The 26,303-nt window shown below is 38.9% G+C and overlaps 1 protein-coding gene across 3 annotated transcripts in view; it reads right to left on the bottom strand.

The window, feature by feature from the left end:
* ROCK2 (Rho associated coiled-coil containing protein kinase 2) overlaps positions 1 to 23,107 on the bottom strand; it is a 103,959-nt gene extending 80,852 nt beyond the window's left edge. For 2 of the 3 annotated variants that reach the window (XM_053666898.1, XM_053666897.1), the window contains exon 1: positions 22,503 to 23,107. In XM_053666898.1, coding sequence (XP_053522873.1) covers positions 22,503 to 22,643 — 141 coding nt within the window. In that variant the 5' untranslated portion in view covers positions 22,644 to 23,107. The remainder of the gene's footprint in view (positions 1 to 22,502) is intronic. The other variant, XM_053666899.1, reaches the window with a different exon arrangement.
* Between the last annotated feature and the right edge of the window lie 3,196 nt (positions 23,108 to 26,303).

Here is a 26,303-nt window from a genome sequence, read left to right on the forward strand (position 1 = left end):
GATAAGAATTGAAAACAGGGTCTCCAAGAGGTATCTGTAATGCCATGTTCATAGCCACACTATTTGCGATAACCAAAAGCTAGAAGCAACCCACATGTCCATCTACAAATAAATGGATGAACAAAATATAGCATATACAGGTGATGGAATACTATTCAGCCTTGAAAAGAGAAATTGTAACACATGCTGCAACACAGTTGAACCTTGAGGGCACAAGGCTAAGTGAAATGAGTCCGTCGCCCACAGATAAATATTGCAGATTCTACACTTAAGGTTCCTAGAGTGGTCAGATTCCGACAGAGAAAGTAAAAGGGTGGTTCCCAGGAGGAGGAGGGAATGGGGAGCTGTTTTTCAATGGGTTTAGAGTCTCAGTTTTGCAAGATGAAAGGGTTCTGGATCTTGGGTGCAAAACAATGTGAATGTGCTTAACTTTTCTGAATTGTACTATTGGTTAAGATGGTAAATTGTATTATGCAGTTTTTACCCCAATATGTGCTTTAGATTTCTTCACTTAAACTTAACAACTTTATAAAGGAAGTGTTATTATTAATCCCCCTTCTACTGAGAAGTAACTGATAGGTGAAAAGGTTGAGTAACTCACAAGGTGACACAAGATAAGGAATAAACCCAAATATGAGTCTAGATCCCGAGTTCTTCAACACGGTTAACTGCCTTTGTTAAATGGTAATTACTTTTATGAAAGAAGTACTGTTTTTACAATGGTCATAATAAACATAGGGAAAAGGGTTTCTGGCCAAAGCAGTTTATGTATTATGTTAAACAGCATGATACTGTTAAATTTAAGATTCTATACACAATGGAACAATTCCATGTTTATATGCCAAACAATAAGTACTTCACTACATGTTAATTGCTATGCAACAATACCTCTATAATACACATCACCAATATTGTTTCACTGTGTATATAAAGAGTACTCTTTGGTGGGCCTATACAATTTTACACATGTACACATATCCAAGGGTATGATTGGGTCTTTTGATTTGTTTTAATCCAATGTCACTGATTTTTACAACTTTCAACAATCTTTTCTTCAAAATTTTCTAAATAATTATACAATATCAGTTATTTGTAAATGCAAAATAGTCAATTAGATATCAGTTCTCAATGACAGTTTTACTCAAATGTCCTAATACAATATGATGAAAATGACATTAGTACAAAAAAATTCCATTCAAAAAGGTTAAAATATGTTCTCTCTTTTATTTAGGAAAAAAATGCTATGTGGGCTTTCCAGTTTTCCTTACTGAAAACATATATTATCTTGGAAGAAAAAAAGACTTTAGCCAAAACTTCACATAACAAAAAGTCTGTGGCCTGGATAAGAGCTATTTTCCAAAGGCCTACACAAGTTCCATACTGCCAAACCAGTCAAATGAAGACAACTACCCTCCCTTTCAGAGTAGCCTAACCAAAGAATCTGAAGCCATACTGCAGAATCCCAGCTCTGCCACTCAGAAGTTGAATAACTTAAATAAGTTATTTAACTTAAGTAAGTTATTCAACCCTTCCTTCCTTCAGTTTCCTTATCAGTAGGATCAAGAAAAGAACAGTATCTATTTCATAGGGCTGTAGGAACCCAAACGAGTTAATAAAACACATAAAATTGCCAGAGACAGCAGGTATGTGTTTGTTGCTATTATCATTGTCGTCGTCACTATCATCATCATGCAAATCAAGTCCCTCCACCTTTGTAATGTTTTTCTACTATTTCCAAAGTCCAGTGACTGCTACCATTTCTTAATTCATGATGTTCGCTATCTGCTGCTCCAATAGTGAGGAACTGTGCTCGCTTCAGCAGCACATATACAAATAGCAAGGCACTATTTTATATTATTGAATTTATTACTCTTCAATTCATCCCTTAACTTTTTCCATTTGACAATAATCTCTATCTTCCTAAATAGACTATAACTTCTCAGAAGTACCTGGATTATGCCTCAAACATTATAGGTGATAGGAAGTTTTTAAAATTTGCTAACTGCATCACTGCATGATATTGCAGTTGTGAAGAGATCCTTTCTCCTTTCCTGAGTTGTATGTTCCATTTGCTCACTGGGTTGGTCAAATGGTCAGTGAACAATATCTACACTAACACTGGGTTTTAAAGATAGTGTAATTTCTTCATCATCATCATCTCAGCCTCTCTCTAATCTTGCTGTTCAAACATAAAAGGCAGAAGTTCCCATTATCTCCTTTACTTTAAAAGACATCATTACCATTTTCATTTGTATCTCAGCCAAATCTGTAAGAGAAGATTCAAAGATATTTCAATTTAAGTGCTTAACTTAGCTACCTCACTATCCTGCAGGCTGTCAGCAAACCAGGGTGAGAGAAAGCGCAGCAGCTGTTCTCCTCATAGTAGCCTTTGCAATAATTTGGGAGTTTATGCCACTCATCACCAGCAGGACAAAAAGGTCAGTGTCAAGAAAAAGGAGAAACAAGACAGATAAAAGTCCAGGATTTGGATCACTGCTTCATTGTATCAAGATGTACTAATGTGTAGAATTCCACACATATCTATATCCAAAAATTCCACACAAACCCTTTAATGGACATAAATAAAAAGTCATCACTAGATCACTGAGTTGTCCATCATACCGTAAACCTCCAGTCAGTTCAGATCACATAGGCTAAATATGTCACTGTGGACATTAAAGAAAACAACAGCAACAACAAAACCCACTACTTTGGAGAAGATCAGCCTGAACCTAAGGGGAATTTCAGATATGTTGAATAATCACTGATTTTTTAAAATACCTATATTCTGAAATCTGAAGTCCTTTTAATGTTAAAACACTTGATAATACCTTTTTAAGATATCCATACAGATTTTCCAAAACTAATAGCTATCAATTTCTTATACAGAGCTTGAAGTTTTACTTTAGAAAATAAGCATAATAATGAGCAAAGAACGCTAAGTTGGAACTCTAAAGACACAGATTCTTTGTCAGTTCTGCATTTCTTTGAGCAAATTACTTAACCTCTACACGTTTCCTCCTCATTTGGAAAACATGAAGAATAACATCTGCCCTACATGTTAAATAGATTGTTATATCAAATGAGACAACATGCAAAAATACTCAGTAAGATACTAAATCTAAAAAGAAAACCTCAAACTAAATCTTTTTACTACAGAGTAAGTAAAACGTTTACTGAAAGAACAGATTCTAACAGATATATGCTACTCAGACTTTTTTACTTTAATACAGATAACAGATTTTTTATGTTTTTAAAAAGTAGGCAACTAACTCTGATCTACCTATAAAGGGGTCATATATTTTTTAAAGATTTTATTTATTTATCTTTAGAGGGAAAGGAAAGGAGAGAGGGAGAGAAACATCAATGTATGGTTGCCTTTCGTGCGTCCCCTGCTGGGAATTGGCCTGCAGGGAACTGGCCTGCAACCCAGGAATGTGCCCTGACCGGGAATCGAACCTAGCTTGTCTGGTTGGCAGGCCCGTGCTCAATCCACTGAGCTACACCAGCCAGGGCAAGGGGTCATATTTTTTAAGAAATGTTTGAAACCATATTTGAATCTACAAGTTTTTTTTTTAATAAGAAGGGTTTCTTAATTTTTTTAAAAGATTTTATTTACTTATCTTTAGAGGGGAAGGGAAGGAGAGAGGGAGAGAAATATCAATGTATGGTTGCCTCCCGTGTGTCCCCTGCTGGGAACTGGCCCGCAACCCAGGCATGTGCCCTGACTGGGAATCGAACCGTAGCTGCTTGGTTCCTAGGCCCGCACTCAATCCACTGAGCTACACCAGCCAGGGCTTGAATCTACAAGTATTTCTAAAGAATTATATTTAAAGTATGTGTCATTTTGATGCTACTGAAAAAATAAAACAAATCTAATAAATGAATAAAGCACTTCAGAACAGTGCCTACCATATAGTAAGAGTTATACATCTTACTAATATCATTGACAATAACTTTAATAATATTAAAAAACCTCTACTCAATATGGTAAGTTTCAAGTACTTAACATTAAGAACTCATTTAAAATATATATTTTGTATAGTTTAAAGAAAATTTTATACCCAGCATTTATTTATATTACAAGCTTCCATTAACCATATTTTTTAAATCCTAACCTGAGGATATATTTACTGATTTTATGGAGAGAGGGAGAGGGAAGGGGGTGGGAGAAGAGAGAGAGAGACAAACAGACAGACGAACAACAAAGTGAGAGAAACGTCAATTTGTTGCTTCCCATATGCATCCTGAACAGGAACTGAACCTGCGACCTGGGTGTGTGCCCTGACCAGGACTGAACTGGCAACCTTTTGGTGCACTGGAAGATACTCCAACCAACTGAAACACCTGGCCAGGGCTCCATTACCCACATTCTATACTTGTACACACTTCTTAACAACAGAAATGCTCACAAAAAGAGTAAGTTCACATGAGCAACCTCTACTTGGAACACTTCTCTAAGGAAATCCTCCTTTGGTTTCTATAAATCAACTGTCCATTATAATTAAATACCTAATAGGTCAGTTCTAAAAAATATCATTGTAAATACAATTGACCCTTGAACAACTTTAGGGGTGAGTAAGGAACACTGACTCCTAAAATCCACAAGTAACTTTTGACTCCCCCAAAATGTAATAGCCTACTATTGATCAAAAGCGTTACCAAACCCTGACCGGTGCAGCTCGGTGGACTGAGCACCAGACTGGGAATCGGTATTCCCCGGTTCGATTCCCAGTCAGGGCACATGCCTGAGTTGTGGACCAGCTCCCAGTAGGGGGCCTGGTGAGAAGCAACCACACATGGATATTTCTATCCTTTCTCTCTCTTTCCCCTCTTTCTAAAGCTAAATAAATTAAATTTAAAAATTAAAAAAATCCTTACCAATAACATAAACAGTTGATTAACACAATATTTTGTATGTTTTATGTATGATATGCTTCATTCTTACAATAAAGTAAGCTAACAAAAAAATGTTATTAAGAAAAGCTTAAGGAAAATCCTTACAGTATTTTTTTAAAAATCCACATTAGTAGACCCATGCAGTTCAAAAACATGTTGTTCTAACCTGTGTTGTTTAAAGGTCAACTATTTATATTTGTCTTCTTCATCCAGAATCTGAGTTCAAATCAAACTAAGGACAATGAGGCATCCTGCATACCAGTAATATTTGGGAGTTTGTATTTTTATTTTAAGCATAGATCCCTTAAAGATGAGAAGGAAGCAGCTTCAAATGAAGTTGTTTAAAATGGGTAGAATCTGGAAGGAGCCCTGACTGGTGTGGCTCAGTTGCTTGGGTGTTGTCTAGAAAAGTGAAAAGTTGCTGGTTCAATTCCCAGTCCAGGCACATGCCTGAGTTATGGGCTCAGTCCCCAGCTGGGATGCATGTGAGAGGCAACGAACAGATGTTTCTCTCACACATCCCTGTTTCTCTCCTCTTCCTCCCTCCTTTACCCTTTCTCTAAAAATAAATAAGTAAAATCTTTTTTAAAAATTTGGGAGGAAAGGGAGGAGTCGGTGACTACAGATTGGGCTGGAGAAGGCAGCAGAAGTCAGATCATTAACAATCATGTAAGAAATAATCAGCTTTTTAAACTTTTCCCTGATTGCATAGGAAATTAGTTATTTGAGTATGTTAAGTTTGGGAATAACATGATTAGACTTCCTTCCATCTTATAATAAGTAGGCTATACACAAGTTGGAAGAAAGAACACCAGGAAAGACAATACCATAACAATCTAGAAAAAATACGATGGTCACTTGAAGTAAAAAGTAGCAGTGAAGATGGAAAAGTGAGTCACTTTTAGGAAGTAATACTGATAAGATCTGGTGGTTGTCTGAATGTAAGGCCAAGGATGACAAAACACTCAGATTTCTTGCTTGATCCAAGCCAGATGGATAGTGGAATCAATCACTGAGTCTAAGATCACAGAAAATGCAGGACATTTGAGAGCAAAGGAGGAAAGAACATAGTTGTAGGAATGTTGATCTTGAAGTATCTGTGATATACTCAAGTGGACATGCCTAGTAGCTTATGTGAGAGCCTGAAGCTCAGAGACAAGCTTTCAGATGGAAAAATTGAAGTCATCAACATGCAGATGACAAAGAAAGCCCTAGAAATAGATACAAGCTTAAGAAGACAAAGAATGTGTTAAAATGATAAGGAAAGTTCCCATTTATCAGAGGAAGAGAGGGCACCAAAGGGCCCTGACGAGAGAGTTAGAAATGCTCTGAAAACTGTCACAGAAGCCAATAAAAGGCAGCAAATTGAGAAGTGTCAAGTACTTCTGAATATTCAATAAAATGACAGTTTTACCAGCAAGGAAGTCAGCATGATCTTGAAGACAGCAGTGTTAGTGAGTGATGGAAGAGGACAAATTACAGTGTATTAAGGAGTAAACAGAAGCTTGAGCTGTTTTGCTACTAAGGGAAAGGGGCAGAAGCTAGGAAGAATTAGGATTTCGTTCTAGGGGTAATCTGATTATTTGTTTTGTTTTAGGTGAGACATTTGAACAAGTTTAGCAGGATGAGAAAGGATCAGAATTACGGGAATGATTAAACACAAACAGACAAAGCACAGTTGGGTATCAGCCTGAAACAGAAAGGACATCTCATCCAGTGAAACAGAAGGAAAAGGAAGAACAAACGGTACAGAGGAGATAAACTGGTGAGTCAAGTAACAGGAAATTTAAGGGATCTCCTTTGATGGATTCTACTTTCTCAAGAAGTAGAAATACCATCTGTGGAGAATACTTTGTTTCTGAAATTTAAAGAAAAAGAAATGTTAAAATAGCCCCAATGGAAAAATGAAAGAACTGCTCTGCATCCCAGACAGCTCAAGCAAGAACTAAAGACCATGAATTTGAAGCACCACTAATCTGGATAGTTGTGTGGTTTCTCTTCATCAATGCTCAACAAACACCTTTTATGAAGGCCAGAGAGACAAGCTGACCTAAAATCTAGGTTCTGCCAGATTTATATGACAGAAATTCAACAGGGAAAGGAAACTGGGAAGCCTAGCAAGAAGTGATAGACAATAAATTCTTGCCTGCTTATACAGGAAGCATTTGGTGGAGAGAGGTCAAAGAACTGCTGATGTCAAAAGCATCAATGAATAAATTTAGTAAAAGGAAAAAAGAATAGTGCCAGGAGAAGAATGTTTACATTAATGAGCTCAAAGGTAAAGCTGATTTCACATAAGAGAGAGGTCTAGATTAGCTTCCCAGAAGTGAAATGAACTAAGTGAAGATGAAGACCACTAGAGATGAGGAAAATAATGAAGCCAGGGTCCTGGGCACTCTGCTCACATAAACGCTGAATTCACCAGGAATGGTGGCACAATCTTGAATGGAAAAGAAACACTGAACCAGAAGCCTATGTCTTCAATAAGCAAGAGATGTATGCATAGCCCAACTATATGAGACTCAACAGAAATTTTAACAGGAAGGTTTTATTGGCACTGTGCACAAAGTAATAAGGAAACCCCCTCCCACCCTTTCTACACTGAGATAGGTAGAGAGTAAAAGAAGGTACAAGTTCCATTTAGAGAGATCTTTCCCCCAGGAGAAAGACAGGTGCTGTTTAAGATAAGGTTAACATTCACTAAAGAATTTGAAGATGCAAGTAATTATGTTAACTTTAGAACAAGGGTGAGACATGTTTGAAAAGGAGGGGGAGAATAGGCAGGGGAACAAGAGTAGATGACATGTATATTTAGGGCTTCTATCTTGGGCAGGAAAAGACAACAATGAAGTGAGATTTGGTGAGGTCACTTCATGGAAAGGTAGCTAGCTACTGGATAGATTTTTAACGTTTTCTGGAAAAGACATCAGCCCTTTCAGAAGTCTGCAAGTGCTTGGAATAATTGCAATTAGAAAAGTCTTCTAGTGTGTGAGAAAACTCATACCTTTTGGAAAAGCCCAATGAAATTTGGAAGAAATGTGCTGGTTTAAAGCTACATGCTAAGGCCGTCAGGCAAAAAGCCTAATTGGTTGGGCCTTGTCTGTAAGAACAAGAAAAGGCTCACCCTCTACCTCAAATTGTAGGAATTAGTATTTGTCCCAAAAGTAACCCCAGTTTGAAGCTTTGCTACATATTTCACAACACCTAGCAGGTTGTGATTTAAAAAAATTTTTTAATCTCATAACCAGGTAAGACATTCACTCCTCCTTTAGACTTCATTCATTTGTAAAATGAAAGGGTTGAACTAGAACTATTACCATTAAGTTAAGAGCCAACCTTCCCCCTCCCCACCAAAAGGAGGAGGGAACAAACCTTGCATATAAACACCCAGTTGGAAATCAGAAAAACCATTGATAAAGCTCCTGAAAACCATACTGAGCACTACAGGCTTTGTGCTAGATACCAGTAAATAGAGATATAAAGATGACTACCACATAACTACATGAGATGATGGATATTAACTAAACTTACTGTGGTAATCAGTCTGCAATACATGTAAGCCAACTCACTGCTGTGCACCTTAAACTTATATAATGCTGTATGTATGTCCATTATATCTCAATAGAACTGAAAGAAAAAGAAATTATATTTAAAGTACTATGCCCCATTACCCTAAACACTAGGAGGTTTTAGTGCCCATATTGCCAATAAACTGAGATATAAAAGTTTTAAAAAAATGAATACATGTTCACAACCCTAGGATCTCCTAATCTAGTACACAAATCATAACACAATAGAATTATAATTGGTTGTAAGAGCCCTGACCAGTGTGGCTTTGCGTCATCCCAGAGTTTGGTCCCCGGTCAGGGTATGTGCATGAGGCATCCAAAAGATGTTTCTCTCCCTCTCTTTCTCCCTCCCCTCCTCTCTAAAAATAAATGAAATATTTAAATAAAAAATTAATTGTTTATAAGAGATCTAAAGTGGTGTGTGAGCAAAGAAAGAAGTCCCTGCCTAGGGTTGAGGGAAAGAGGAAATACAGAAGACCTCAAAGAGAAAATAAGTTTAAGGTAGATCTTAGAGAATTCAAACCCAGGAATGATTAATAGCAGGTGCTCAATCTCACTGGTAATCAAATATTAAAATACACATAAAAACATAGGGATATAGTAGCTTTTTTTCACCTAACAGACTGGCAAATAATGTAAAAAGCTAAGTTAAGTATGTGTATCTCATCACTATTGGGAGAATTCTATTTGCTAGTCTTTTAAAAAGGCAAATTGAAATTATTATGGAATTTTAAATTTACACATACTTTAACAATTCCACTTCTAGAAATCTACAAAAATATTCATATATATGCACAAAAATATTTACAATGATGTTTACTGCAGCAATGTCTGTAACAGAAGAAAACAAACTGAATATCCATATTTTTATAGTAAAATAAATTATGGCAAATCCAGATAATGGAATATTCCACAGCCCTTAAAAACAACTAGATGAATAGTAAATTCTGACTGGAAAACCTCCCAAAATAAATTTAAAAAGCAAATATAGAACAAGAGGTATGGTATACCTGCACTTTGGTATTAAAAAAAAAAACCTACAAGCATTAGTGTGTTTTTTTTATATGCAATGAAAATGGATGTACCATTATGTTGTTATACGCACAGAAAAAGGGAAAGTGATTAACACTAACATGTTACCAAGTGGTTGTCTCAGAATATATACTTCTATAATTTTTAATTTTTTTAAAATAGGCACTTATTACTTTTGTAGTTCAAAAAAATGAAATTTGTTTTGTTGTTTTTTTTTTGTAAGCTGACAAAGCAGAGAAGGAGAGGGATAATTCCAGGTAGACACAAAATCAAAGAATATAAAAATACATGGCATATTCAGCTGCCAGTAAAAGCATATCTGCCTCTATCCCCGGTCCTGCTTACTTTCTTTTCACATCTCTGAAGAAGCTATCCTCCAAATCTCATCATCTGCAAGCCATAAACCCCACCAAGACTTTGTCCTGATACTCTCTCCAGATCCTAAGGGTCTTCCAAAACCCCTCCCAGCCCCTTTTATTGAAGGAGACAAAGATAGGCACCTAAACACTGACAAACCACAACAAAGTAGTCTATTCTGACGTCTCCATTCTAAGAAAAACCACTGATATAAATTTCTTTAAAAGTACATAAGAAGCCCTGGCTGGTGTAGCTCAGTGGATTGAGTAGAATACGGGCCAAAAGATCAAGATTCGATTCCCTGTCAGGGTACATGCCTGGGTTGCAGGCCAGTTCCCAGCAGGGGATGCACCAGAAGCAACCATACATTGATATTTCTCTCCCTCTCTCTTTCCCTTCCCTTCTAAAGATAAATAAATAAATTTTTTTAAAAAGTGAATAAAATTCATTTCCTAATTCATAAATGCCACAACAGGAAAATATATAATTTATCACCATAGTAGTAGCCACTACTCCCCATGTTTCTCCCCATGTTCATTTTAATTATGCCTGGATACTAATCCAGTTTTTCCTAGCCTATAAATGCTAATTCCATGAGGTTGTTAAATGGTTAGCAGTAGATTTAAGGCCTAACTCTGTTACCAAATTCTAAACTCTTAAATCAACTTTGAAATGACATGATCCAAGAAAACAAAACAGTTATTGATTATAATAGCCACCAATGTAAAATGATCACATCATATACTATTATGCTATTTGTATACATTTTTTTCTACATGATAAAATTACAATTATCCTGGTATGCCTAAGGACCAAAATCTGTATCACAGGTAAGACAGCATAGTATATGCAGTTTGCATATTCCAAACTATTCTTCATAGTTGTTCCGAAATGCACCTTTTTTACTAAATATAGGACAAAAGTTGCTTGTTTCAGCCAAAGGTAAGAATTGTTGGTACAACCCAAATTCTCCTTCAAACCTTATGTAAAGCATGATTAACATTTCTGCAAGTGAATAATGCAAAGGTTTAGTAATTCTATAACTTTTCTTTATGTTTATATATCAAGATTGCTTAAATTTTCTATTACGTATGAACACCAGACTCTTGACAATTCAAAATTATAACTACTCAAAAAATAAAATAAACTTTAGCTGGGAAAAAGTGACATTTGGAATGTAATAGAATAATCCAAAAAACAAACATAAACAAATATTCACCCAATACAGCTAATTATCCTCGGTGCATTAAAAAATTAAAACGCCATTTATTTTACACTTTAGAGAACCTAGTACGTGCCACCTCTGGGGGCAGGGAACAGGTCAACACCAGGAAACTGACTTTGCATGCAGACGGGTTCCCTTTCAAAGACACTAACAGGTATAGACAGCATATGCTGTTTTACAAATAGTTCTTCAACAGCGTGCAAAAAGGTGAAGTTCTGTGCAGTTTACACAACAGTAGCATATATAGTTTACTTTCTCACTGGATTTAAATCCACATCTTGAGGCACACAGATATACTCTTGTAAAATATTACTTGCAATCAAGAAGAGAATAAAGCATTTAATTAATTAATACCAGTCTTAGGCCTTCTGACCTCAAAGCCAGTGTTCTATGCACTATACTATTTTTTTTAAGATTTACTTATTTATTTTGAGAGAGGGGAAGAGAGGGGGAAAAACATCAATGTGTGGTTGCCTTATGCATCCCCAACTGGGGACCCATCCCACAACCCAGGCATGTGCTCTGACTGGGAACTGAACCAGTGACCCTTTGGTTCATAGGCTGGCACTCAATCCACTGAGCCGCACCAGCCAGGGCTACTCTGTCTCTCTTATAAAAATACAATTAAAAATAATCAAGTCATTTCTTTTCATTTTTATCCATCTTTACTCCCTAGACCCCCACAAAATTATTTTAAAAAATTAACTTGTATTTTCATGTTAATAATGCAAATTAAACAGAATCCATTTTGACTTATTCTATTTTTTTCATTGACTTTAGAGTAAAAGAGGAAGGGGGATAGACCAACAGACACAGAGAGAAACATCAAGTTTTGCTGTTCCACATACTGATGCATTCACTGGCTGATTCCTGTATGTGCCCTGACTGGGATGGAACCCACAACCTTGTCACACTGGGATGATGGTCTAACCACCTGAGCTACTTGGCCAGGGCCACATTCTATTCTGACTTGCAATTCCCTTTTTCTAACTCCCTCCCCCCAAAATTGGTAATTACCTTCTTAAAAATGTATTCAGTGTTTTATGTTATAACTTTCCTCTAAAAAAATGATAAGCCAGTTCTGTACTAGAGTTTCCTTTTATTAGTTCTAAATTTAGTTTTATTTGTATCATCCGTTGTTCTCCTTTATGGAAATGTCTCAAATTTTGAAAAAAATCTGTTTTCAGTAATGCCTTCAATTTAAACTATTACAGCTTCCTCCTTTTTACAAAAATACATGGTTGCAGAAAAAATTGTTTTTTAGGCCTATCAGCAAAATTCTTTCAGTGAGTTCTCTCATTCTTTTATAGTATATCATCTTTCTTTTGTGATTAAATTCTTCTTTAGCCTAAATATAACATTAACAACACATATTCATACTCTAATTTTAAGTGTTACAATCATGAATAATATACCCCTTTTAAATTAGTTAGAAATAATGCCTTAAAATTTTTTAGCATGGACATGCCATAACAAATCATGAAGAATCAAACTGCATTTTGTCAAATATTTAGAAATGCTGGTACGATGCCTGTACACTGAAGTATTATGAAACAGGGATTTTAATCACCAAACTGTAAAATGTTTCTAAATGAGAAAAGCACTTCCAATGAAATGTTACTACATGCAACAGGCTTCTAAAGATAAGTGCAGAAAGAAATTTATTAAGTCATTGAAAGAAGGGCCACCCAGTTTCAAATCTGTTTCACATTTATAGTCATATTTGTAGTTACTTTTCTATTCAGCAATAATTTAAAAAGATGAACTGTCACAAATCTTTACTGCTTTAAAGATACTGTTACTATGTATCATAAATATTAATTGTGCCTTAGCCACAAGATAAAATAAAATCTATAAAAAGTGAATTGGTATTTCAAATACTAAAACAAGAGACAAATATTACAATTGCTGCACTATCATAAGAATCAATAAATGTAAATTTAAAATTTAAAATTTCTAAAATATGTACATAACCCTTAAAAAACAAAATTAAACCCACAACCCAGGAATGTGGCCTGACCAGAAATTGAACTTGCAACCCTTGGGTTATGGGACAATGAGCCGACTAACTGAGCCACTCTGGCCAGGTCTGGTCATCTCTTAATTTTAAATGATGTGAAAAAAAATTGCAAAGAATGTGCATGTTAAAAAATCTAAAGAGTAACACGTTAATAAGATGATTACTTAATGTAAACAATAACTTAAAGGCTGCTTTGAAAATAAAATTTCAGCCCTGGCCTGAAAGAAAAGAAAATTTCAAAAAAGTTTAATGTAAGGGTTTTGAATATTTTACATTTTTTGGCTTGCTTTTAAAGAGACCACGAAATAATTTTTGAATGATTTTATTATTTTTTTAAATGCAGGTACAATCACAAATATAAATATACCATCCTGTTGTAGGTGCTATGTGCTGAAAGACAATACATTTCTAAATTAAATCAACTGTCAATTAAACAACCAACACTTTTCCATAACCATTTATTAAATATGAAACATCAAAATTATGTATTTCTAGGCTAATAATTCTCTGTAGACTATATTTCTCACAAAAGGATAAGATGTAATAACATTTCTATATTGAAATTTTATATTATATTTTACCACAATAAAAAGTTTTTTTAAATTTCTATTTGCTGTGTCTGGTCTGATTCTTTCTCTTCAGAAAAGCTTGGCAAATTAAATTTCCTTCTAAAGTAGGAAAAAGAGTCCTAGTCTGACTCATGTGGAATATCTTCTCTAAAAGAAGATACATAATGTAATGACTCTTGACATTTCAAAAAATCTTGCATCTCTCCATGTGCCAACCTTTTCCACACATTTCTGTATGCCATGGAGATCTCAACCAGTACCTACTTCTGGTTTTCTCAGTGTACAAGAAACAACACCTACTGTTTTTCCACCTTTGACCTGAGGATTACCTGCATAAGGATCACTTGAGATACTTGTTTAAATGCAAATTCCTGGCCCCTACAGACCATCTAAATCATTAGATCTGACATCATTTCCATCAAACATCCTACTTGTGATTCTGGCTTCCATCAGATAATTCTGACTTTCTGGCTTCATCCAAACCTCAATGAGCCACAAAAATAAAGGAAGAAAAAAAAAAAACCCAAGTGTTCACCTTTTCTCAGATACATCTGGGACCCTATGACCCCTCTGCCAATCTTTGCACTCCTCAGCTCAGTGGCTCCCACATTTTCCTGCACTTGAGAATCACCATGGGACTTAAAAAACTCCTGATTCCCCCGGTCATACCATAGAGCAATTATGTTAGAATGTCTGGGGATTAAAGCCAGTCTTCTCATATTTCTCAGGATCCCAGTTGAGACCTATGTATACCAGGGTCTGGAAATCACTGCCTAAACTACAGAATTAGGAAGATACGGATTAGAAAAATCTTAACTTAAAAAAAGCCAGACTGTAAACGATATTGGTATTAAGTTAAATTTTCTAACTCCCAGACACACACACACAGTCTACTGTTTATTTCAATCCAGTATGGAGATTTTAAAAATGCATTCATTAAAATAAAACTCCTCTGAGATTACCATTTTTGAATGCAAGATGAAAAAACTGTTTCCCACTGAATGCAATACAGGATCATAGCATACATCTAAAGCTTAGAGAAATGTTCATTATTACCTGATTTGTACATTAATTTCAGTGATTCTATTTGGACAAAATATAATCATTGAGGAGACAAATTCAAGATTCCTCTTTTAGATATCTAAAAGCAACTCTGAATATTCAAACAAATGTTTCTAAATTTAGAATAATTGCAATATTATTATTGACACTAACTTTATATTTTGTATTATCTCTTTTCCCAGTTTCTGTCTTGGTATTTTATTTCCTTGAAAGAAAATTATCATTTTATGTGTTTTCTCCTAATTCATACTAATACCCATAGATTTTGATTGTATGACCTGTTAACACTTATGAAATCTAATGGTTCAAAAAGAAATTTTTTTTAAATCTTGACTCTTTCAACAAAGGCAAACTAGTCAACCATAACACAATACCATTTTTAACCATTCAACTTCAACTTGAACTTAATTCACTATGAAACACAAAATATGGCCATATATATTTAAATGTATAAAAGTCCAAAGTGCCACAAAGCTAAATCCATAATGATGTTATTCCAAAATGGTGAAACAGTTTTCAAAATCATACTAATATTTAGACATCTAATACTTTAAATATTTCTTCAAGGGTTTCAAATACAAAAATACATTTCACTAAATCTTGCAGGCCTCAAAGTTCATGACAACTGTGCTTAATGCACTTTCCTTTTAGAAAAATAAATATCACTATAACCAAAAATGTTTCTAATTCTTCTTTAATATATTTAGGCATCTTAAATTGTAAAGAATTTATCTCCTAAAATTTCCTTCACTGCTCAAATGTTCATATGTGATTATCTTTAATAAAAACTAAAAAAAATGACAATAATCTAAAGCAAAAGGGGAAACTTCAATTGCAATAACCATGCCTTTGATAACAACTTCCACTGCTGGGACACCAATTCAAAAGAATTTATGAACCCCCTTGGAAACAGCCTAAGTTCCCATCAGCAGATGAATGGATTAAAAAACTGTGGTACAGGCACACAATGGACTACTATGAGGGAGGGAGGGTGGATCCCTACCCTTTTTGACAGCATGGATGGAACTGGAGACTATTATGCTAAGTGAAATAAGCCAGTTGGTGAAAGATACCATATGATCTCACTTGTAAGAGGAACCTAATCAACAAAACAAACTAACTAGCAAAACAGAACCAGAAACAGGGAACAGACTGACAACTAGTTGCCAGAGGAAAGGTGGGAGGGGACAATGGTAGAAAGAAGGGGAAAGGAGTAGTCAAAGAACATGTATGAATGATCCACAGACATGGACAACAATGTGGGGATGGACTATGAGAACAGGGGATGGGCAGGACAGAGGAGGGTAAAGGGGGAAAATTTTGGACATACTGCAATAGAATAAAGAATTTTTTTAAATAGCTGGGGAAATTTTTTTTTTAATGTTTTAAAAAAGTACCATACTGAAATACAAGGCAAAACAGTAAGGTCGTATCCGATACACAATGCACAAGTAAGACAGGCACTTCTACATTTGAAAAGAACACTGCCCCTTGGTTAAAGTCCAAAACTTCACACATAATGTAATTCCAAAAATCAGTATTTAATGCCAACTGTGAATGAGAGGAGGCAACAATTTTATCTGGAGGTTAAGTTCAGATGAGTACTCAAAGTGTAAGCCAAAAGCCAAGCATAATATATAGTGTTTAAAACACCCGCTGGAAACCACCCTCACAGGAACCAAGTTAAAAAATTAATAATAACAATTGTTTCCTGAGCTTTATGTACAACAGGAAAGTATAAAGACAAATGTTGGATTAAGATAGACAGAAATAAGTTTAGAAGCCTACTCAACATGCTCAGAAAGGAAAGATGAGCACATAAATGAAGAAACACTCAAAGGACGCACATTTAAGTCAGAAGTACTTCAACTTGATCTGTAGCTTAGAAATAATCCAACTAGTAAAGACTGCCATTATCAGCATCTACAGTGTAGACTCCACACAGTTCAATAAGGCTCATTCATTACTTAGAAGCAAAAGGTATGATAGCAAGGTTTGGAGGGGTAGGGGGAGACTTAGTATTAACTAGACCTTTAAAGTGGAGACTCTGGCCAGTAGGATAATCCTACCTACAAAGGTCTCCCATCTGTATTATTTATATTCTATTTTTTTAAACATTGGGATTGCCCTGTGGTATACAAAATGAAATTCCCTTCACCAGATCATACTCATGGTACATGAGTAAAAATCAAAAGAACAAGCAGAATTAACAAGCACATGAAATAGTACTCAGCAGCATTTGTCATCAGTAAAATACACTGCAATGACTACAATCACGAAGACAGACAACAGTGTTCCCTAAGGATGTGGAAAAATTAGAACCCTCATAAAATAGTGCAGCTACTTTGGAGAACAATTTGTCAGTTTTTTAAAAGTTACATATAAGCTCACCATATGACCCAGCAATCCCATTCCCTGAAATCTAGCAAGAGAAATATACGTATGTCTACACATATGGTGAACTCATAAACAAAATGTAGTATATCTATATAATGGAATATAGTTCAGCAATTAAAAACAAAATATTGATACAGGCTACAGCATAGATGAACCTCAAAAAATTGTGCAAGGTAAAAGCAGCCAGAGAAACAACTGTATATTGTATGATTCTACTTATACAGAATCTCGAGAAAAGAAAAATGAGACAGAAAACAGATCATTGGTTGGCTGGGGCTGGAAGCAAGGACTGACTGCAAACGTGCTCAAGAGAATTTGAGTGATTAATGAAAATGGATTGACAACTTTATAACTATTAAAAATCAGTGTATTAGCAACAAGGGGTAAATTTTACAGTATGTATATTATACCTCAATAAAAATAACTAGCAAAGCTAGTAAACAATGCTACGTATGTTAAAAACCCCTGCTGACTACTCTCAAACGCTAGACTTTTATTTCAGAGCTAATTGTAAGCACAAATAAGAGAGTGAAACATGCCTTCCCAATTGTACTACATCTGCAGGCTACATTTATTTTTCAACCAACAATTATCAAGGAATTACTGCAGGCAAGACATTGTGTATCACTCTCCTTTGTCTGCTACTGAACACCACTAGCAGATGTAAAAGAAAAGCTACCATAACTCTAAATTCCCTTACTATAACTATTTTAAATAAGATGCAAAAGGAACAAGGAAAATGAAGCACTTCAGTTTATTAGAAAAAGAAACATTATTACAAACAGTAAATACAGGGATAGGTAAAGGAGGTTTATAATTGTATTAACAATACAATAATAAATAATACAAGAATAAACTGTTTCAAAAACTCACAACTGTAAACCTCCTTTTGCCTACCCTGTATTTTAAAGCTAAATAAAACTGCTAGTAATCATAAGTATGCTTGATAAGGCCTGAAAATTTTTCAAAACAGTCATTCATAGTGACTTATAACAACTCTTGGTTTCTGATCCAAATCTCTCATGCCCTTTGGTTTTGGTTTTATTTTTGTTAACGAATATTGCCTTATTATTAATAACAGCCAATATACTATTTTAAAGAATTCAACCCTGTGCCCTGGCTGGTGTGGTTCATTTGGTTGGTTTCATCCTACAAACCTAAAGATATTGGGTTGATTTCCAGTCCAGGGTACATACCTAGGTTTCAGGGTCAATACTTGCTTGGGGCATGTAGGAAAGGCAACCAATTGATATTTCTCTCCCTCTTTCTCTCTCCCTTCCCCACTCTCTAAAATCAGTGAGCATGTCCTCAGGTGATGATTTAAAAAATAATCACCTGGAACCCACCATTTCATCTGCCTTTACTCATTAAGTATGGTTTCAACACAGGCATTATGACATTACCAAGGTATATAAGAAGGAACTGGATGTTTAACCAGAAGAAAAGCTAGAGGGGAGGGGGAACAGATGACACATGATAAGAGATAAAGCTGATCAGCCTTCCATACAAGATGTCTTGACTTCACCTAAAATACTGAATAAAATTAGTTTAAATCCTTCCCAAGACAAACGGTTTCAGCACAATCCAGAAAATATCCAAATCACCATTAATTTTTCCTACCTGACCTCCAATTAATTCTACTACCCAAACTCTCTGCATATACAAATGCTTACTTATCTCCCTTCCTATAGATAGATAACAGTCAGGAACATAGATCGAAATGTTTACTTGGGAACTACTTTAATATCTCTTATTTAAGCAGGGGTATATTTCTACAAATAACTCCTTTTACTTAAAAAAGAACTGTTCGTTCAACAAATATTTTCAGGGCACAACAATTGGAAGACAAAAAAGACCCATCTCCCAAAAGAGCCTATATTCAGTCCATTAAATAAAATAAAAAGCCAAGATGTATATAACTCAACAACACTTAGTATATGAAGCATCCCTCATCACAATCAACCAGGTAGTTAGGATAAAGCAAACCTGCTCTGCTCTGTTTCTATCTAAATAAAGGATTGCTAAAGGAGGCTCTGCTATTCATTCCTATGGCCTAAAAAACAACCCCAATAATAATTGGTTAGAAATTAGTTCCAAGTCTATAATCTCTTTAAAATAATGAAGTAAATTAGACATTGAATACTAAGTGATCAATTATAACAAAAAAAATTGTAAAGCACTTTACACATCTGAACAAACAACCCATACATTACCAAAGTGAATCAATAAACTATATAATCATTCTTGGACATAGAAACATTCCCAAAAGATTATCGATGAATCAAAAACAAACCTCAGTATTTCCCCTGTCACACAAACACACACATGAAGAGAAACGCTAACCACTGTGACTCAAATGGCTTCCGAAAGGTAAGTGAGAATCACTTGGGACAACTGCATAATTTAATCACACTTTAAAGGAAGAGAAAAAAAATAAAGTACAGATAGGAGAATGACTCTAATCAAGAACAAAATGAGAAGAGAGAGTTTTAGTAGAATCCTGAATGCCGCCATGATTTCACACTGATTTTAAAGATTAAGCTTCATATAAGCTAACCTACCAACAGAAAGTTATTTTGTGTTTTTTCCCAAAAGCTGTAATAAAATTGCTCTGAGTCATTCTTCTCTTTACCAATAAACCTTATCACTGATAGCTCATATATTTTTTTAATATTAGCACAAAACAGAATTTTAAGTACAGCTACAGAATATTCTTCCCATGAGGACTCTCCAGGGGTCCGAATGGAGACCAAACCCAAGCATCACTCCCCAAACAGGAGGTTTCATGACCAGAACACAGAGCTAGAAACAGAGGCTCCCAATTAATGTTTTGGGAACTTGAATACTTAGTCAGATCTTCTGATAAAATTTTTGTACCCTTACTTCATACTTTCCCTCAGAATTCCAAAAGGAATAAAAGTAACATTAAAAATAAAACCACTGTAAGCCCAGGCCCAGTAGGCCAGTTGGCCAGAGCCCAGTCCTGATGGGGGGCCACGGTTGTAGGTTTGCTCCTGGGCAGGGCACAGACAAGAATCAACCAATAAATGCATCAGTAAGCGGAGCAACAAGTCGATGTTTCTCTCTCCCGCTCTCTCTCTATTAATAATTTTTTTTAAAAAATAAGTAAGACTATTATAGCACTAAAAGAAAATTCAGGTATATGATATCACATTCTTGGTTATGGAGAATGACATCTAAGCCAGGAATCACTCTTCAATGAGAAGACCAAGCAATTTGCTTACCTAAAAGTTTCTCTCACTAAGTTTAAAAAAATGACAAAGCACATGTACCATGTAACTTTGTTTTTTATATTTTTCAGACATAAATATACTAAAATATGAACTCAAACAGTGATTATCTCTGTGAGAAGACTATATACAGGGTGGGGCAAAAGCAGGTTTAGAGTTGTGAGTACAAGAAATGCAGTTTATTCTTGTATTATTATTTATTAATTATTGTATTATTTTTCCATACAAACAACTGTAAACCTACTTGTGCCCCACCCTGTATTTAAACATCTAAAAACAGCAATGACAAAATCTGATGTCAACTGTCATGCCAGTAATGTGTCACCTCAACAAAAATGTAAAGTGTGTGGCTATATATATATCGATTACTGGTCAACAAATGAATGGACTGAACTGTGTACTGAACATGTACAATGTTTCATCTGTTAAAATAGCCTTCATTTTAATAATTTAGAAAACACTTTAATAAAACAGAAGTAAGGCTCTGTCCAGGGAGCTCAGTGGGTCAGAACATCATCATCCGGATACACCAAGGCTGTGGGTTCCATCCCTGGTCAGGGCACATACAAGAATCAAACCAGAAATAAAGTGGAACAACAAGTCAATGTTTACACCTCTTCCTACAAATCAATAAAATGAAATTTTAAAAAAGATGAGAATGTATATTACACGTGCGAATGGCTTAGGTTCAGAATAATCCTAATGATATGAGTAACATCAGTAAAGACCCGAGATGAAAGTCTGAAAAACTTCTATCTGAGATTGAATATGAACCTGATGAATACTGTACTATTTTTAACCGAACTTTCTGGCCTTGGGTCAAAGTTTTGCTAGCAAAATGCCACGGTGAAAATGCTGGGAGGGAAGCCCAGAGTCTAGCTCTGGCCTGGGAGAAGCCATGCCCTTCAGGTAAGACGTGCAGATGTGCAGAGGGCCACGCTCACGTGAAAACACGCCGCACCACACGCGTGTGGAAATCGGACACGGCACAGCACGCCGGAGCCTCCGCACACCGGGAGAGGTGCCCCTGCGGCCGCGGCCGGCTCCTGCCCTTTGGCCCGACGGCACTGAGTCACTTCGCAAACCCTTGCAGAACCTCCAAGGACGCCAACTGCTTCCGAAGAAAAGGCACTCGCTGCAAAGGGCGGAGACGCCGGTTTTCTCTTCGTTCGGTCACTAGGTTTTTCCCCGCGGGGAGGAGAATTGAACATGAGTCCCGGTAGAAAATACTCAAAAAAAAAAAAAGAAAGAAAGAAATCCACGGATCGCCCGCCCGGACTCCAGTCCTCTGGAGCTTCCAAAATACTCTGAGCGTCTCCTTCGGGTTCTCCCGCCACCCCAGGGTAAAACCCCACACCCTCTGGTCCCATAAGCGCATCTCCGCTGCACGCCGACCACACCACCGTCTGTGAAACACGACCGCCTGTGCAAACAGAAGCAACAACCTTTCTACTTTGTAAAGCACGGCCCTTTCTCCGTCAAGAGCGTGGAGCAGACTCGACGTGGCCGCTGCTTGGCATTTCAAAGGCCATCGCGGGGAAGGGGCACAATGAAAAGGGCTCACTCCGCTCCGGAGCTCAGGCTGAGCTGATGCGACGGCCTCGGTAAACTTAAGGCACAGAAAGTCAAGTGCACTAAAAGGCAACGACGATTGCTCCAAGACATCAGACTCGGGGGGCAGAGGGAGGGCAGCACCCCCGGTGGGTGAGTAGGCACTCCCAACGGGGGCAGCATCAGGTTGCCCCTCGCCGGGACGCAAGGCCCCTCGCGGCTTGACACCCTCTCACACTGGCTACTCGGGGGGGTCTGAAGGACAGCAAACCCTCCGCCCTGCTTCCCCCAAATCCAGAGGGTAGGCGGGAAGGAGGAAAGGGGTGTTTCCTCCCAGGGCTCCAAGGCACGAGCAGCCGGGTTTGACATCGGCTCCAGGGGGTCCCTAGCAGGAAGCAAAGGTGGCGCTCCGCGCCGGGAACTCGGTCGCCGACCCGGGCCCGGCTGCCGGAAGCGGGGCGGCGTGGGGCGAGACCTCCCCCGCCGGTGGGGGGGCACAGAGAGGCGGGCCGAGGGGGAGACTGGAGGTCGCAGCCCTTGCGGGGAGGGCTCCCGGCGCCGGCCACCTACCAGCAAGCTCTCCACGTTGATGGGCGAGCGAGGGTCTCGGATCAGCGCCTCCAGCTTCCTCTGGCGACTCGCGCCCGACGCGTCCCCCGGCTGCTCCTCGGGGGCGCCGGGCATTTTCCCCGTCGGCGGGGGCCGGCTCATGCCGCCGCCGCCGGGCCCGCACTCTGGCTCCCCGCGCGCCGGCCCGGACGCCTCGGGGCCTAGCGCCGCCCCCGAACCGCCAGCCCCGGGCGGGGTTCCGCCCGGGCCCACGCCCGCCTCTAGCTCCGGCTTCGGGTCTCAGCGCCGGTCCCGGGCCTGGGGCTGTCCAAGGGGCCGGCCTCGCCCGGGAGGCCGGGAGCAGACGGCGGCGTCCCCGCCCCTCAGTCAGATTCGCGCCGCCGGGTCCGCTCGTCCGCCTAGAGCTGGCTCCCTCAGGACTTCCAGAGCGGGAGCGGCGGCGCCGCCACCACCGGGCCCTGACCGCCCCGCCTTCCGGGGCTCGAGGGGCTGACGCCCAGGCTCAGACAACTACGGCCGCAGCCAGCCCGCTCCCATGGTCTCCGCCCGCCGCTTCAGTCCCACAAGCCCGCTGCCCTCACACACTCCCGCGCCGCGCGCAGCCGCTACCCACAAGCCCCTCGGCTGCGGTCGCCGGCGCGCCCCCGCAGCCCCGCCCCGCCCCGCCCGGCGCGCGTCCCCGCCCGCTCCGCCCCGCCCCGCTCCGCTCGGCGCGCGCTCCCTGCGCGCCTCGCCTCCGCTGCCTCTCGCCCCTTTTCCTTTCTTCCAGTCCGCTCCGTTGCGCGTTTCTACGTTCTGAGCCCTCCCTCCCTGCTTGCCCCTGACCCCTCCCTTTTCTGAGTTCTCAAAGGGTGAACGGCCGGGTGTGCGGTCACTGCCTGACTTGGCCTGCCGCGCTTCCGACCCCCGCCAGGGGCTGGGAGAGCGCGCCCGCGGCTGGGACCGGCCGGCGGCTCTGCTCCCGCCAGTCCCGACCCTGGCGGACAACCCGGGGACTCCGAGGACGACCCCACCACCCTTACTACCCCGTCCTGAGCCCGCTGAGTGGGGGCGGCAGTGGGGGCTGGTGGAGGGATGGATGGGTCCGCGCCCCGGTCACCCCCGCCCGGCCCGGGCTGACTCAGCGCGCAGCTATGCGGGTCTTGCATCACCCGCGCCAAAATAATAGCGACCGTCAGTTGCTGCTCTCGCCTGCAGAGCTCTGAACTTGCAGGGGGCCTCCCTGGGCCACAGAGCTCTTACTGGCCAGGCTGGGAGGGTATGCAGTGGGAGTCGGAAACTGGACGTGGACAGGCGGTTGGAATCCTAGTCCTGGGGCAGGAGGGCCTGGCAGAGTTCCATCCGGCCCCAGGGTACAAGTCCTGGAATTCCAAAAACCTTTGTGCGCCTGCCTAACAATCCGCTCCCAGCCTGGACTGAAACCCTAATCACAAGACAACAAGAGAGCGATAGAAAAATGCTTTCCATCCGCAAGCCTTCGCGAGGTCCTTGACTTTTGCGGGGCGGCAGAAGGGCGGTTATAGGGGCCGCTCCTCCACATTCCTGGCCCGCGCCATTGGCCAGATCTACCCAGGGCGCAATCTGAAAAATATGTGCCAAGAGCTATAAAACTGTTCATTGAACCCCTTTGACCCAGTAAACCCATTTAAGGAAGTAACATTTCTGAGGAAATGATCCAAAGGGGGAAAGAAGGGGGGGCGAACTTGTATAAAGATGTTTATAGCAGGACTATTCAGAATGTTCATAATGGCCCAAACCTGGAATGGACCCAATTGTCCAACCATTGGGGAAGAATCCAAACAAGCTCTGTCACATTAACAGAAAGACTCCTGGCATATATGCAAGATGCATGTCAAGCACATGAAAGTTTTGGCAAGCACACGAAAAGATGTATCGGAAATAAGGTTAAATGAAACAACAAATATGAAATAGCTTGTATGCACTACTTAAAACTATGTAAAGTGAACAGCTGTGAGAAGGAGGGAGACTGCAGCTGTTTTAAGTGGGATGTTTTTGCTGTAAAGATACTTAAGAGAACATTAAATTTTCAATAATTGAAAACTACTGTGGAATGGGCCACTCCAAAAAAGCTACAATCTGATACCCATTAAGTAATGTCTTAAGAACCATTCTCGCTGTCTTGTCAGAGATAAGCCCACATTTGGCAACTTAGTTCTAAAGCCCTGACCTTGTAATAGTGACATTTTAATCAGTAAGTGTTCTAGGAGTCTCAGCTTTGGTTTTGTGTTAAAGGCACCCTCCCTTAGATGCAGGCAGGAGGAGGCCCCGCTGGATCCAAGATAGCAGTTTCTCCCTCTCAGATAACACCACTGACATCTGGTCAAAAGTTAAGTGCTTCAGACTGTATGTGGAGTGACTCATTCATACCTCTACAGACCAAACTAAGAGGAGGGAATGAGCCTACACTCCTGCTGTATGGGGGCAAAATAATGAAATAATCCATGATTACAGATCTTTTTTTCTAAGAAGAAGATGATATGCAAAGCAAAAGGAGCACCATGTGGTTCTCAGGTTCCAAACTAATTTTTTCAGTGACTGCCAATATGTGTTATGGAACTTGGTGGCCTAACAGGAAGCCATAGTCGCAAATACTAGACATGAAAATTCTATGTAAAAAAAAAAACCCCAAAAAAGTAGTGATCCACAAGGTACAGATAATGGGCACCTTTTGCTATGGTCATTTACATAGGCTAGAAAAAGCCATAGTGTAGAAGATCTTTATTCGAGACCTCATCACTGTCTGCATGGAGGTAAAGAAAACTAATCTCTTGATGTGAGTTAAACCTTTTTTATTTTATTTTATTTCCTTCTTGGTCAGTAAAACAATTCTTGTTTTACCGAAGTAATACACAATGCATTCTTGTAAAAGGTTGAACAAACCAGCAGTATATCGAACATACCTTGAAAAACTACTCTCCTGTATCTCCCCCATAGACGTTCTCTTCTCATTCAAGACCTTGATTCATTCTCATACATGTGTATTTGTATATGCCCATATGGATCATTTTCCCACATATACGGCATCATACCATATAGTGTTTCACAACTTGATTTTTCCCTTTGATTGATATGTCTTAGAGATATCGCCATATCTGTACAAAGAAATCTACCTCATTCTTTTTAACTGCTGTACAATATCCCGTAGTACAGATGAAGCATACTTTTATTTACTCTTGATTAGGGAGCATAGTAGTGAAGAAGAGACTCTGGAGACAGAGTGTCTGGGTTAAAATCCCACCACCACCAAACACGAGTTCTGTGTGTCTCGGTTTCCTCATAATGTTTGTTACAAAGTGCTTAAGTGAGTACTGGCCCCTGATAAATATTAGTTATTATTAGTATTTTCTCACTGTCACAAACGTTGTTACAGCTGGCATTCTTGTATTTTTGCCTTCGTGTGGACATTTAAATATCGACTCCTACAAGTGAAATTGTTGTATCTAAGGGGAGGCATGCTTCAAATAGTTACAGATATTGCCAAACTATCCTTAAAAAGACTACCAGTTTACATTCCCACCCTCAGAAGAAGAAACTGTCAATTTCCCTTTACCTTTGCCAACATTAAATATTATAAATCTTTTCAGTGTTTGCCAATTGGATGGCAAACAAAATGGTGTCTTGTTTTAATTTGCATTCCCTTAATTACTACTGAAGGTGAGCATTTCATGTTCCTATTTCTTCTGAAATCACCTGTGTTTCTTCTATCTTTTGTTCATTGGACATCCGTTTTTCGTATGAATTTGTAGGCACTCTGTATTTATTATGGATATTCCTCCTTTT

Source organism: Artibeus jamaicensis, unplaced genomic scaffold, assembly GCF_021234435.1.
Source record: "Artibeus jamaicensis isolate MK-2021 breed Jamaican fruit bat unplaced genomic scaffold, CSHL_Jam_final contig_465, whole genome shotgun sequence".
Taxonomy (NCBI): Eukaryota; Metazoa; Chordata; class Mammalia; order Chiroptera; family Phyllostomidae; genus Artibeus; species Artibeus jamaicensis.